The sequence below is a fragment of the Acinonyx jubatus genome, chromosome A1, assembly GCF_027475565.1.
Source record: "Acinonyx jubatus isolate Ajub_Pintada_27869175 chromosome A1, VMU_Ajub_asm_v1.0, whole genome shotgun sequence".
In the NCBI taxonomy this organism is placed as follows: domain Eukaryota; kingdom Metazoa; phylum Chordata; class Mammalia; order Carnivora; family Felidae; genus Acinonyx; species Acinonyx jubatus.
The window spans coordinates 202871681-202886157 of NC_069380.1; the positions used below are offsets into that span (position 1 = coordinate 202871681).

The 14477-nt window shown below is 38.5% G+C and overlaps 1 protein-coding gene across 1 annotated transcript in view; it reads left to right on the forward strand.

The window, feature by feature from the left end:
* Window positions 1–14477, forward strand: part of OXCT1 (3-oxoacid CoA-transferase 1) — a 135701-nt gene that overhangs the window by 102478 nt on the left and 18746 nt on the right. Inside the window, exon 14 of the mRNA XM_015067560.3 lies at window positions 7921–8010. Within this exon, the coding sequence (XP_014923046.2) occupies window positions 7921–8010 (90 nt within the window). The remainder of the gene's footprint in view (window positions 1–7920; window positions 8011–14477) is intronic.

Genomic DNA, 14477 nt, shown 5'->3' on the forward strand with positions numbered 1-14477 from the left:
GAATCATTTTCAGTATGTTTTATATTGTGTTTTAAACAGCATTTCACACAACTGTTCACTGTATTTGTTTTACCTTTTTGTAAAAACCTTAAAACATCACCAAATGTCACATGTAGAACTTGAATTACTGTATTTTTGGGAGTGCAATTTAATATTTGTACTTTGTTGCATTGAGGTTTATTTTTTAATGTTATATTATTAACATTTCTTTTACTTTCTTTCAAATTCTCATATTAGGGAATAGGATTAAAGTAAGTAAAATATATTCAAAATACTGCTTTCAGTTTAAATCTATTTTCTAGAAAAAAGGTAGATAACCATATTCATTCTTCTTCTATTCCTAATTCCTATTTTGGTACCCAGTTTATAATAGATTTTGAGCAAACATTCATGAATTGAGGATAATACTTGAGCTAGTGTCTTCTCAGAAAAGTTCTGTAAGTGTGTCATAATATAGCATGCAGCATTTCTAAGTCATCATACTGCTGTGTTCTTCGCATACTTGATACCGGAGCCAGTCTTCAACTGCACAAAGATGAGTCGGCCATGAAATGAGTATCCAGCAATCATCTCTCCATTATGATAGCCAGAATACATTTCAGAACTCAAGTTGCACCATTCAAGAAATGTATGTTTGCTGATGAGATTTTTAAGAAAGCCGTACTTTGTGTCACCCTGGCCCCGTGCTTCAATCATGCCCAGAGTCTCTTCTTCAGCATGGGCCTGTTTTTCTCAGAGAATCACTTTCCCTCTTGTGATTTATTTAAAGGTACATTTTTAGCTTCATAACTTCACTGCTTAGCAGCTTCTTGTTTTGTATGTCGAATAGGATGTTGGATTTGGGGGAGGGAGCTAGAGATGGCAGTGAGGTCTGTATCTCATCTGTGTAAAATGGCAAGCTTGTGTTGGACATTTGGATACAGAAGTAAATTTCAGTATCTTGCCTAGTCCCCTCCTTCAAGGAGCAGTGGTGAAACGTCCCCCTCAAAGGCCTGCTCCCTCCTCTGTTGTGTAGCTGAATCAGTTAGCTCTTTTTTTTAAAAATATAATTTATTAAATTATATTAGTCAAGTTGGCTAACATATAGTGTATACAGTGTGCTCTTGGTTTTGGAGGTAGATTCCCATGATTCATCGCTTACATACAACACCCAGTGCTCATCCCAACAAGTGCCCTCCTCAATGCCCATCGCCCCTTTCCTCCTTTCCTCTGCCCCCATCAACTCTCAGTCTGATCTCTGTATTTAAGAGTCTCTTATGGTTTGCCTCCCTCTCTTTTTGAAACTATTTTTTCCCCTTCCCTTCCCCATGGCCTTCTGTTAAGTTTCTCAAGTTGCACATATGAGTAAAAACATGGTATCTGTCTTTTCTTTGACTGACTTATTTCACTTAGCATAATACCCTCCAGTTCCATCCATGTTGTTGCAAATGGCAGGATTTCATTCTTATTGCCAAGTAGTATTCTATTGTTATATAAACCACATCTTTTTTTTATTCTTTCTTTTTAAAAAATTTTTTTTTTAATTTTTTAAATTTACATCCAAATTAGTTATCATATAGTGCAACAATAATTTCAGCAGTAGATTCCTTAGTACCCCTTATCCATTTAGCCCATCCCTCCTCCCACAACCCCTCCAGTAACCCTCTGCATGTTCTCCATATTTAAGAGCCTCTTATGTTTTGTCCCCCTCCTGGTTTTTATATTATTTTTGCTTCCCTTCCCTTATGTTCATCTGCCCTGTATCTTTAAGTCCTCATATGAGTGAAGTCATATGATATTTGTCTTTCTCTGACTAATTTCGCTTAGCATAATACCCTCCAGTTCCATCCACATAGTTGCAAATGGCAAGATTTCATTCTTTTTGATTGCCAAGTAATACTCCATTGTGTGTGTGTGTGTGTGTGTGTGTGTGTGTGTGTGTGTGTGTGTATCACATCTTCTTTATCCATTCATCCATTGATGGACATTTGGGCTCTTTCCATACTTTGGCTATTGTTGATAGTGCTGCTAATAAACATTGGGGTGCATGTGCCCCTTCAAAACAGCGTACCCTTGCATAAATACCTAGTAGTGCAATTACTGGGTCATAGGGTAGTTCTATTTTTAACTTTTTGAGGAACCTCCATACTGTTTTCCAGAGTGGCTGCACCAGCTTGCATTCCCACTAGCAGTGCAAAAGAGATCCTCTTTCTCCACATCCTCACCAACATCTGTTGTTGCCTAAGTTGTTAATGTTAGCCATTCTGACAGGTGTAAGGTGGTATCTCATTGTGGTATAAACCACATCTTTATCCATTCATCAGTTGATGGACATTTAGGCTCTTTCCATGATTTGGCTATTGTTGAGAGCCCTGCTATAAACATTGGGGGTACATGTACCCCTATTCATCAGCACTCCTGTATCCTTCAGATAAATTTCCAGTAGTGCTATTTCTGGGTCATAGGGTAGTTTTATTTTTAATTTTTTGAGGAACCTCCATGTTGTGAAACAGTTCTAATTCTACACTCAGTTCTATCCCCTCTATAAAATTCATTTGGTCACCACATCATTATATTAGTCACACGAGCTGCTGTAACAAATAGGGCTCCCAAATTCAGTGGCTTAGCGCCCTATGCATTTATTTTTCACTTATATTGAATGGTGCAGCGTGTTTCTGGGTAAGTGGGCTCTGCTGCACGCAGTCATTGAAGGACCCTGAAGGAAGCTTAGCATCTTCCAAGGTCGCCTTGGATGCCAGTGTCCAGATTCCAGAAGGCAAAAGGGCATGAGGGATTTCATGTGAGAAGTGTTTACGGGCCAGAGGCTGGAAACCACAGATATCGTCTCCCTCCTTCCACTGTCTAGAGTTCAGGCACATGGCCACCCCTCCCTGCAGTACAGAACCAGGAAACGCAAGTAATTGAGTCCCAAAAGAGTGGCTGCTAAGGTGGGTTGAAGAACGGTGATGAATTTCCCACTTGCATTGGAGAGCATGTCTCATATAACCCTGTTTCTTTCTGCCGGTATAGATAGAACGAATTGTTTTCATTTAGTAATTGACTCTGTCTCAGAAATCATCTGGGAGTTGAAATGGAAGGAAATATGTTATTTTCTTTTTCCAATACAATGAACTTACTTTAAAAAATAGGAAAGCCAAATATTTGAAGGTTTACCTGTTAACTTGCTAGAAATGCTTTCTATTAGGCGACGCTGCTGTTCTTTTTGCCATCTGGTAAGACTGCTGTTGTGAAACATCTCTTCTGTGAAATCCCCCTGAGCTGCCTGCCTCTTCCTGCCTCTGCTTCCCCAGCCAGGCACAGTTAGCACTTGTATCCTCGAGTGCTCTGCTAGGACCTGAACATGCCCATGTTAGTTTAACCCATTCGCTCCTCACTCACCCAAGCACCTATAATGAAAAAAAGGTTGAAATTCACTGATACAATTATATACTAGATAGCAAGGATGCAGGGAAGAGATTAGCACTAGGCTCTTGGGGATGAGGGAACCGTGGTACTGCTTCTTGTAGAGGAAGGAAGTTTGGTCCAAGTCCCCATAATTACTCCTAATGCTCTTCCTCCCTCAGATGATGAAATTTATGAGGAAAAAAGGCCTGTTATGATAATCTCTAACTCTGGTACCCAGAACAGTGCCAGGCTCATACTAGACACTCAGTAAACCGAATAGACTAGATGACGAGATAAGTCAATGAATTTGTAAATTTTATTTACTCCATAATTTTCCATGCATTATCTCATGCACTCCTCATAACACCTTTATGATTGGGTGGATAGATATTCTTAGTCTTGGTTTATAGATAATGGATTCAGAGACAATTCAAGAGAATTTGCCAATGTTGTACAGTGGGTTAATAGAATAGATCTTAGGTATTCTGCACCAAATCTAGTGTATTCTTCACTCTTGGAAACAGATATTTCAGTATCAAAATAGTGCTTTGAAATTTGTAGCATGTGCTGCTTTGAAGATAAAACATCAGAATCTCATTGAGTGATAAAGGCTACTCCTTTACATTGAGTCCACAAGACTGTTTCTTTTCTGAGTTTCTTTTTTTCCAGTTTTATTGAGAAATAGTTGACATACATCACTGTATAAGGCATATAGCACAATGATTTGATGTGCACATATTGTGAAATGAGTACCACAGTACTTTCAGACTAACATCCATCATTTATAGACACAGTAAAGAAAGGAGAAAAGAAAAAAAAAAACGTTGTGATAAGAACACTCAGGATTTACACTCTTAACAACTTTCCTATATATCATACAGCAGTATTAGTTATAGTCATCATGTGTACCTTACATCTCTAGTACTTATTTATCTTATAATTGGAAGTTTGCCCTTTTGACCACCTTCCTTCTGTTCCCCCTTCACCCACACCCATTTATTAATTTTTTAAAATTTACATCCAAGTTAGTTACCATATAGTACAGTAACAATTTCAGGAGTAGATTCCAATGATTCATCCCCTATGTATAACACCCAGTGCTCATCCCAACAAGTGCCCTCCTTTTTAAAAAAAAAAATTTTTTTTTTCTTAACGTTTATTTATTACTGAGAGACACAGAGAGAGATAGAGCATGAGCATGGGAGGGGCAGAGAAAGGAAGAGACACAGAATCTGAAGCAGGATCCAGGCTCTGAGCTGTCAGCACAGAGCCTCATGCGGGGCTTGAACTCACAAACCGCGAGATCATGACCTGAGCTGAAGTCGGACGCTCAACCGACTGAGCCACCCAGGTGGCGCCCCCCAACAAGTGCCCTCCTTAATTCTCCTTTCCCATTTAGCCCATTCCCTCACCCACAAACCCCTCCATTAACCCTCAGTTTGTTGTCTATATTTAAGAGTCTCTTATGATTTGTCCTCCTCCTTGTTTTTATATTATTTTTGCTTCCATTCTCTTATGTTCATCTGTTTGTGTCTTAAATTCCTTAAATTCCACACATGAGTGAAGTCATATGATATTTGTCTTTCTCTGACTAATTTCGCTTAGCATAAATACCCTCTAGTTCCATCCTTGTTGTTGCAAATGGCAAGATTTCATTCTTTTTGATTGCCGAGTAATACTCCATTGTGTGTGTGTGTGTGTGTGTGTGTGTGTGTGTGTGTGTGTGTGTGTACACACACATACATACGCCATGTCTTCTTTATCCATTCATCTGTTGATGGACATTTGGGCCCTTTCCATACTTTGGCTATTGTCGATAGCACTGCTATAAACATTAGGGTGCATGTGTCCCTTCAAAACAGCACACCTGTATCCCTTGAATAAATACCTAGTAGTGCAATTGCTGGGTCATAGGGTAGTTCTATTTTTAACTTTTTGAGGAACCTCCATACTGTTTTCCAGAGTGGCTGCAGCAGTTTGCATTCCCATGAGCAATGCAGAAGAGATCCTCTTTCTCTACATCCTCACCAACATCTGTTGTTGTTGCCTGAATTGTTAATTTTAGCCATTCTGACAGGTGTGAGGTGGTATCTCATTGTGGTTTTGCTTTGTATTTCCTGATGATGAATGATGTTGAGCATTTTTTCATGTGTCTGTTCGCCATCTGGATGTCTTCTTTGGAGAAGCGTCTATTCATGTCTTTTGCCCATTTCTTCACTGGATTATTTGATAAGTTCTTTATAGATTTTGGATACTAACCCTTTATCTGATGTCATTTGCAAATATCTTCTCCCATTCTGTTGGTAGCTTTTTAGTTTTGCTTATTGTTTCCTTTACTGTGCAGAAGTTTTTTATCTTTTTTTTTTAACTTTTTTTTAACATTTATTTGTTTTTGAGAGACAGAGCGTGAGCGGGGGAGGGACAGAGAGAGAGGGAGACACAGAATCCAAAGCAGGCTCCAGGCTCTGAGCTGTCAGCACAGAGCCTGATGCAGGGCTCGAACTCACAAACCGTGAGATCATGACCTGACCCGAAGTTGGACAGCAGAAGCTTTTTATATTGATGAGATCCTAAGAAATGTTCTTTTTAAGACAAAGAGACGGTTCTTCTACCATGTTCTATAGCTCTTTATATCCCTGCCAGCACAGTTTTTGTACTCAGTAGGTGCTCTATAAATATTTCTTAAATAATTGACAATGATTAAAAATGTCTAAATCAGATTCACCTGAATTGGACATGCTTTTTGTAACAGACTGGCATAAGCTTTTACCTATAATCATTGTTGCACAGGTGAGAAATTTTGCCTCTGGTATATTCTAATTCAAGGATTCTTTTTTTTTTTTTTTTTTAATTCAAGAAGTTTTTAACATGCTAGCTTGGTTTCTGGTTTTCTTTGCCTTCTTCATTCTACTAACACTTATACCGTTACAGTCTTCCTAAGGACACTATCTGGAAGCTGAGACTTGCTGGATGTTCTTATCACAACAGATTAATACATTTTGTAATGGACTTTCTTTAGTGTCTTTTGATGCTCTAAAAATCTCAAGCTTCCTTAGTGTTGGACTTAATGATAGACATTCATTGCTTCTGTCTCCAAATTACTCATACTTCATCCCATAATAGTAGAGAAAATATATTTCTCTACAGAAATGTTATTCATATTTCATCCCATAAGGTATTGGTGTTCTCTACAGAAGTATTATGAAAATAATATACCTAATTTATTAAAACTGCAGCTAACTAAGGATGATGGCATGGCTCACTGAAGTATAATATTACACATTTCCACATAGATATTGTTTCACTTCAAACTTACATGTCTGAAGACGGACTGACTTTGTACCTTCTGCGTCTTTCCTGCTCTCCATCTCCGCTCCCCGCTGCCACCCTCCAGCCATTGCCAGCTGCTACCCATCTCATTTAGTGGCAGGCTCCAAATCACGAAGACATCCTGACCACTTGATCCTTTCCTTTACATAATGCACATCGAATTCATGTTCGTGCAGTGTTACACTGACCTCTAAAATGTTCTTGATATCAGAGGATTTGAGCCCTCTGTGTTTTAAAGCCAGGTATGAGTACATTGCCTAATCTCCTTGTAGCTATGAAATTTTGGGGAAGGAGCTAAGAGTTTACCATCAAATCAGCAAGAGGACTCGGATTAAAGATAAAATTTTAAGGAGGTTTTGATGTTAGATGACATTTCTCTTCCATGTACTTGAGGAAGAATTTATTTCATCATCTCTGGAAACACCTGCTTTTTCGCAAACTCTGTAACCAGGAGACAGAACAGACAGTGGGAAATATTCAGAGTGTACGGCGTGCAGAAGGTGGCTGGTAAATGTTTAATGAATGAGGAGATGGACAGGTGAACAAAAATAGAATAGGAACGGCAAGAGGCCCTGAACTCTGCTTCTGTTTTGTTTTGCTTGACAGCAATATATTTTTTGTTTTGTTTGGCTTATTTTTCTAAGAGTGAGATAAATGCCAAGTTTAGAAAGACAGACCCACCTTTTCATATTAATCATTACTAGGGAAACACCATGAGTGTCTTAACCTACTACGTAATGGCATTTTAATCTGCAGGAAATCCAAGAGAGTGCTTTAGAAAGTGTTTGTAATTGAAGACTCAGTGGTGCCGATTTTGTGTTTAAAAAGAAAGTGGATGTCAGGGGTATGTGGATTTCAGTCTGTTATTACTATAATCATAATAAAGTGCCAGAATTCTGAAAAGGTTCTTAATATTTTTCTCATCCACTGATTGTCTTATTGCTAATATATCAGCAACAAAATAATGTTAGCCACAATGTAATAAAACTGACATCATGATATTTGTCTGGAAGTTATCTTTCAATCACAGAATAATACAGTAACAGAATATTAATATTGTAAAGCTTCTAGTACTAAGCAGTAAAGATCAATGAGGTTTTCTCGCTCATTTATTCCAGTGACTTATTCTTACCAGTTATTTTTATTCTGCCACATACTAAAGGATTGAAAGAGAATTACATCTTATTTCCCACTTCTGTTTTGTAGGGGAAGATGGTGAAAGGAATGGGAGGGGCTATGGATCTCGTGTCCAGTGCTAAGACCAAAGTGGTGGTCACCATGGAGCATTCTGCAAAGGTAATGTGTGCCGCTTTTGGAAATTCACAGTATGCCAAGATCCTGTACATACTCCAGGTCATGCAATCATGTTTTTTTATTGTTTTCTCAGGATCATCCAAATTGATAGCTTTTATATTTTAGAGAGAAAGGCTGCAAATAAAAGTAGTTACTTATTGTCATTCAGCTAGACAGTTCTTTAACTTTGAGTGAAACAAACAGGGGGGTGTTCTTTATTTACTTTGCTTACACAATAAAAGTTAAAGCCATAAAGTCTTCAAACTCAGTGAAAATATGTCAGGGCAGATGTTTTGATTTAGGTTTAAAGATGATTATAATGGTTGCTCTGTGCTTGCAAAATGAAAAATACAACAGAATGTGGCCTTTTAACAACAGTTATTTTCAAATGCATGGTGTGGTCTCTTACCAAAGCTGTGAGATGCCATTTTGGGAAGGGTTAGAAAGTGGTGGACTTGGTGATAAAGAGTATCCTTATTCTGTAAAGTATGATACCTTTATTTTGATGTATCATTGAATATTTGCTGAGTGCTGATTATAATGTTAGCTTCTATAATTTGGCAATGACCAAAACTACTCAAAGATCATTGACCTCGTGGAGCTTACATTTGGTGGTGGTGGTCGTGGTGATGATGATGATATATCATCATCATCCTACAATAATGATAACTACCATTTATCGAGCTTCCTGTATTCCGACAGTATATTAAGCCCTCTCTGTGTATTTGCATGTATAAGCTTAATGAACTTAATCCAGGTATTTTCTTATGGTTTCAAAAACAGCTTCAGAGAGGTTAAGTAACTTGCCTGAGGTCACTAAACTAGTGGCACTGAGATTAGAACTAGGTATCTATGATTCCAAAGCCTAGTGTTCTAACTATAGAGCAATCAGTACAACTTTGTTCCTTGTTCCCAGCTCAGTGTCTTTAAACTAACTGAGCTTAATTGCTTTCCTAAGCTGAGTCCGTGGGTTTCTGATGATTTGCAAAATTGATCCTGGGTGGTACTCCCTTCATTATCTATGCCCTTTGTTCATTCTCCTTTTTTTTTTTTTTTAAATAATTCTTAGGGTTTGTTTTTTTTTAATGTTTATTTATTTACTTAGAGAGGGAGAGCATGTGAGTGAGCAGGAGAGGGGCAGAAGAGATAGAGGGAGAGAGAGAATCCCAAGTGGTCTGCACTGTTTGCATGGAGCCCAGTGCAGGACTTGAACTCACGAACCATGAGATCATGACCTGAGCTGAAATCAAGAGTCAGATGTTTAACTGACGGAGCCAAGTGCCCCTGATTCTTAGGTTTAAAACAAAATCTACCTGTTCTCACCTTGAGACCTGTTAATTTGAATGGAAGTGTTAGTTCATCTGCCCTGTTTTAATTTAGAGATGCAGCATCAGCATCTTGGGAGAGCACGGAGCTTGCTTCCCATGAGGGAGTTCTGTTAGAGAGTGATATGTGCCATGAAATTGTTCTGTTGTGAAAAGTGTAATAAATATGAAAATATCCTAAATTGGTTTGTAAACAGTGGAAACGAGGCAGTAGAGCGTAAATACGGAACAATAGAAATGAAACCCACACAGGTGACTTCTGAGAGATGCCTTGTGAAAGCATCCAAAATACTTCGTTTCAGAGACAAAAGGATGCCAAGCATGCAAATCAAATCCACATCTTTTCTGGAACATAATGTCTATTTGGATAAATAGACATTTCTGACTTCCCTTTTGTTATTACTTTAATGTTGGTGCACAGATGCTGAAGTCCAACTCATTTTAGATTTTTTTCATGCATTTGTTTTCAAAGTGTTAGGCCTGTATTTAACAAACTCTTTTTCTCTCTCTTTTTGTTTTTCCAAAGTCTTTTGTCTCAGCCAAAATTTCTGAAAGAGGAAAAGAAATCATCCTTTAAACTTTTCATTAGAAATCCCTAACTAAAGCTTTTCATAGAAGCAGACATTTTTCCTGTTTTCTTCTTTCTAGGCAAAGTTTTCTTGGTGTCTGACTACCTTTGTTCTTAGGCTTCTCTTCATCTCTTGACGTGGCCTTCTTCTGCCCTCTAAGAATGGCAAGAAAATGAAGGAAAGTAGTAGCAGTATGAGTCCTTATTAGCTACAAGGCCCTGCGCTTGGCATTGTACATACTTCATGTCGTTAGCTTCTCAGGGACCCTTTTCAGTAAGACTGGGATGTGGGCAGGTTAAGAAACTTGTCCAGGTGTATGATAGAGTTCGGAGTCTCACTCAGTTCATGTGTTCATCACACCACACCACACCGCATCCTCACCAGAGCCATCTCCGCACCAGGATTTAAAACCAGCCCTTTTCTGAAAGCTTCAGGTTGCACAAGGATCACTCTCCCTTTTTAAATTTTCCCTAAGGCTCTCCTTGCTTTGGTGAGTCAAAGCAGAATACTTGTTATTCTTTATGCCTGGAATGCTCTTCCACTGATACCTGCATGGCTTGCTCCCTCAGTTCACGCACGTCTCTGCTCAATATCACAGAAGCATTTCCCTGACTGTTCTATAAAACAGAAGTCCCCCCTCTCCTGACCTTCATCCCCCTTTTCATTGGAATGTAAGTTCCATGAGGGCAGAGACTCCATCAATTATAACAGGTGAAGAGAATCATGTCTGATGCCCATTAGGACTCAATAAATACTTGTTGAATTTATTAATTCTTCAAATAATAATACTTTGAACATGTAGAGCACCTTTAAGTTTTTCAAAGCAGTTGCAAGATTACTGCCTCCACATTTTATCATTATGATACTCTTGTGAGGTAGGTCTCATTGTTTCCCTTGCAAAGAAAAACAAACAATTTCCTAGAGGTTAAATATTCTGATAGAAGTCAAGTTGAAAATTTGGAGCAAAAGCAAGCCAAGAACCCATGTATCCTGCCTTTGGGCCTCCGTTTTTGTTTTTTTGGGTTTTTTTTTTTTTAATAACCTTTTTTGTCTGGCAGGTACCATCACCGCTAACAACATAAAAGAAAGTACTTTGTTCTCAATATTGTGTACTGGATATATTTCCTAAGGGTAAAACTTTCAAAGCACAAAAGCAGGGAAATTCGGTCATAGTTGTCATTTATTGGAAACAAGCAAAGCTTGGGTACCTATTTTAGAGAACATAAACGAAAGCTCTATTTCTAAAAGAGGTTTAGATTTTATTTTTATTACAGTAGGAGGTCTGGATTCTGAAGGGATAAAGGGAATCGTCATTGTTATGACATTGGGAATAAATCTTTGTGAATATCTTTCGATAACGTCTAATCTATATCTGATAGCAAAGGTATCATGTAGAAATCTTGAATGTAGTTTTACATTGTCTTTATTTTTTGTGGGGAGGAATTATAAAAAGTAAATGAGATTTCTTAGTCCTATTTATTTTATACCCAATGTGTTACCAAAAGCCAACAAATGTGAAAGATTTTTTTAAACAAAAAATTCTTCCCTGGGAAACATTCTTAGAATACTTTTCAACAGCATTGAAAAGTATCCCAAGGTAAATAAAGTATTTCTTTGTTGGGATAATTTATAATTAACACAGTTTCAGCTGGTGTAATATTTTTTCATTTGTAAAAGCTTGTCAATATTTTATAACTTGCTAATGAGACTATTTTGTGGCTAGGATCTGTTTAGAAAAAAAATTTACCTTAAAAAAATAGAAATGCTTACATGGTTTTGCCTTTTTATTTCTTCATTAATGATAGAAATGCCTGCCAAAAAAAAAATGTTATAATGGGGGGAAAAAAAGCAGAACACAGTCCAACTAAAGCTCTTTAAAATGTCTTATAGAATTTAATTAAGCTAATAACTTTAAATTCTGAGACTTTGTCCGTGGCTCTTCAAAGGAAAACTGACTCACAGAGAAGCTTTCTGAGGTACCACAACAATTCATGAATGGAAAGAGAAAATCATTCCTGTTCATACCTGGGCTGTGCCATCCTTAGGCTGGAGATCATAGGATGCAGTCTTTGGAGAGAAAATAAAAGGCCATGATAAAGATTTTTATATTACATTTCAGAAAAATGGCCTTGTATTCTAAGATCTCAAAGCCCCGAAGGCTGTTTTCAGAAAAAATGCCTTGCTATATGTATCATCTCATTTGGTTAGTCTTCCCCTTGAGAATGTGCCTGTAGCCGCAAACAGTTATTACATCCACATAGAAACACCATTTGTAATAGCAACTGTTCTCAGAGCTAGCTGAGTCTTTCTGTTCGAGTCCTTTGTGGATTGTTGGAATCCCTAGCAAATAGGTGCTGTGTAAAGGCCAAAATATCCCATGATTATGAATTCAGTGTGAGTAAGATCATCTTGTCCTTTTACCCTTCATACCTTGATTGTCTTTCATTAGCCAGTCCCATATTTCTTTTCTGTGTAGCTCACCAGTCATAATGGTGATTGGACAGTCATGTGTTTTGTGATACAGCATTCCTGAATAGTTTGTATTTGTGGTGTGTGTGGGGTGTGTGTGTGTGTGTGTGTGTGTGTGTGTGTGTGTGTGTGTGTATAGAAGCTTTTTCACCTGGTTTAAGAATTGAGACCAGTGGGAAGAAGAAAAGGCAAGTGGCAGTGACATTCAGGCTTTTATGATGTTTTGGCAAAAGCCCAAAGAGAGATCTGTGATAGGTTTCATTGTGCTTCCAAAGTACTGAATATTCTCTTACAAAGTTCAGCCTACATAGCCCATCTTTTCAGCAAGTTACTGGAAGCCCTGAAGCTTTAAGAGGGAGCAGGCATAATTCACTCTGCTTCTCACCTGACTTATAAATGTGTGTGTTTCATTCTGCAGTCTTGAGATGTCTTGCTTCTCCCTTTGATCATGCCTTTATTTATCTCCCCAAAGTCTTGTAAGTCCCTTCACATACTTCTGCTCGCTGTGCTTCTCCTAGTGAGCTCACCGATGTTGGGAATGTGTAAGTACATATCTTGGGACTAGAAAGCAGCCTGTAGTGGTCCTTAGATACTCAGTCACATGGTATTTTACAGCTCTAGCTCTGTTGGAGTTCCTTCAGTTGGAATTATAATATTCAGACAGCAAGTCCTGAAGAACAGGGAGAGTGTTGCCATTTGAATGTGGTGCTTGTGTGGTGGTGTGTATTTTGGGTAGCATGAATGAAGGCTTAAAGACTTGGTCCTTTAAGGAACAACCAACTTCTAGAATTTGCTTTCTCTTGTACTTGGTCATTAGGGCTTTCCCCAAAGAAGTTTCCTAAAAGAAGAAATATGTTGCAGCCACATTTAAAATAAGCACTTAACAGAAAAGATGAGCAATAGCGTTTTATGTAAAGCAAAATCTTATTACATGCACGCTCTGTTGCCTCAGGTGAATAAATGCTGACATCAAATGCAAAAATCATCATGTTGTGAAACAGAGAGCTTGTTATTTGGGATTAAGTTTATTGTGATAACATGAAGCTTACTGTAGTGATAACCAGGGGGATTTATTATCACTTAACCAGACTCGTTACTGAAGAATTTAGGTCCAGGATTTTACACAAATATCAAAAGAATTAAAGAGAGATCACCACGAAGCAAGTAATACAAAGTACTATGGCCCTAAGTCACTTAAAAAGAAAAAGGTAAATTCCTCGGTGTTGCCATGAGGCCTATAAGTGATCAAGGGGGGGAAAGAGAAAAAGTGGAGAGGCAGGTAGAGGAAGAGATTTAGCGATTCATCAAGGTTTTGATGAAGTTCACAAATAAGGACCGAGTGAAATCAGGAGCCCTCGGGACTAGTCAAAGCATTTTTAAAAAAAAATTTTTCTTTCAACGTTTATTTATTTTTGGGACAGAGAGGGACAGAGCATGAACGGGGGAGGGGCAGAGAGAGAGGGAGACACAGAATCGGAAACAGGCTCCAGGCTCTGAGCCATCAGCCCAGAGCCCGACGCGGGGCTCGAACTCACGGACCGCAAGATCGTGACCCGGCTGCAGTCGGACGCTTAACCGACTGCGCCACCCAGGCGCCCCTAGTCAAAGCATTTTTAATGCTGTACTTGGTATCTGTTCCTCTGCCTTTTCTGGCATTTCTTCTTGGGGAAGAAAGAAAGAAGCAGAATGGTAAGGATGAAGCAGACCTCACGGACCCTAAATATTTGTGTGTAGATTCTACCTCTCCTAGTTTATGACACTTTCAGAACATTCTGTGTGATTCCTACGGTGACCAGGTGAGGAAGACAAGGCAACCATACAGAAAACTACAGCACAAAGAATTGAAGGCATCAAATGACCATTAAATGGCAGATAATAAGATGAAAAAAAATGGCTCTTTAGACTCTTCGTACAGTGTTCTTTGCTGCCACACACACTACACTGCCTCTCTTTTTTAGGATTTAATTTTAAATGCTGAAAACTCAGCAATCGTTCCTCCTTTGTGAATCGTTAATCTATGCAGCCGCCATGCCACATTGGAAGGCTCAGCCGGGCATGGTTAGAATAGAGCCCTGAAGTGGGAGTTAGTTATATGTTGGCTTCATAG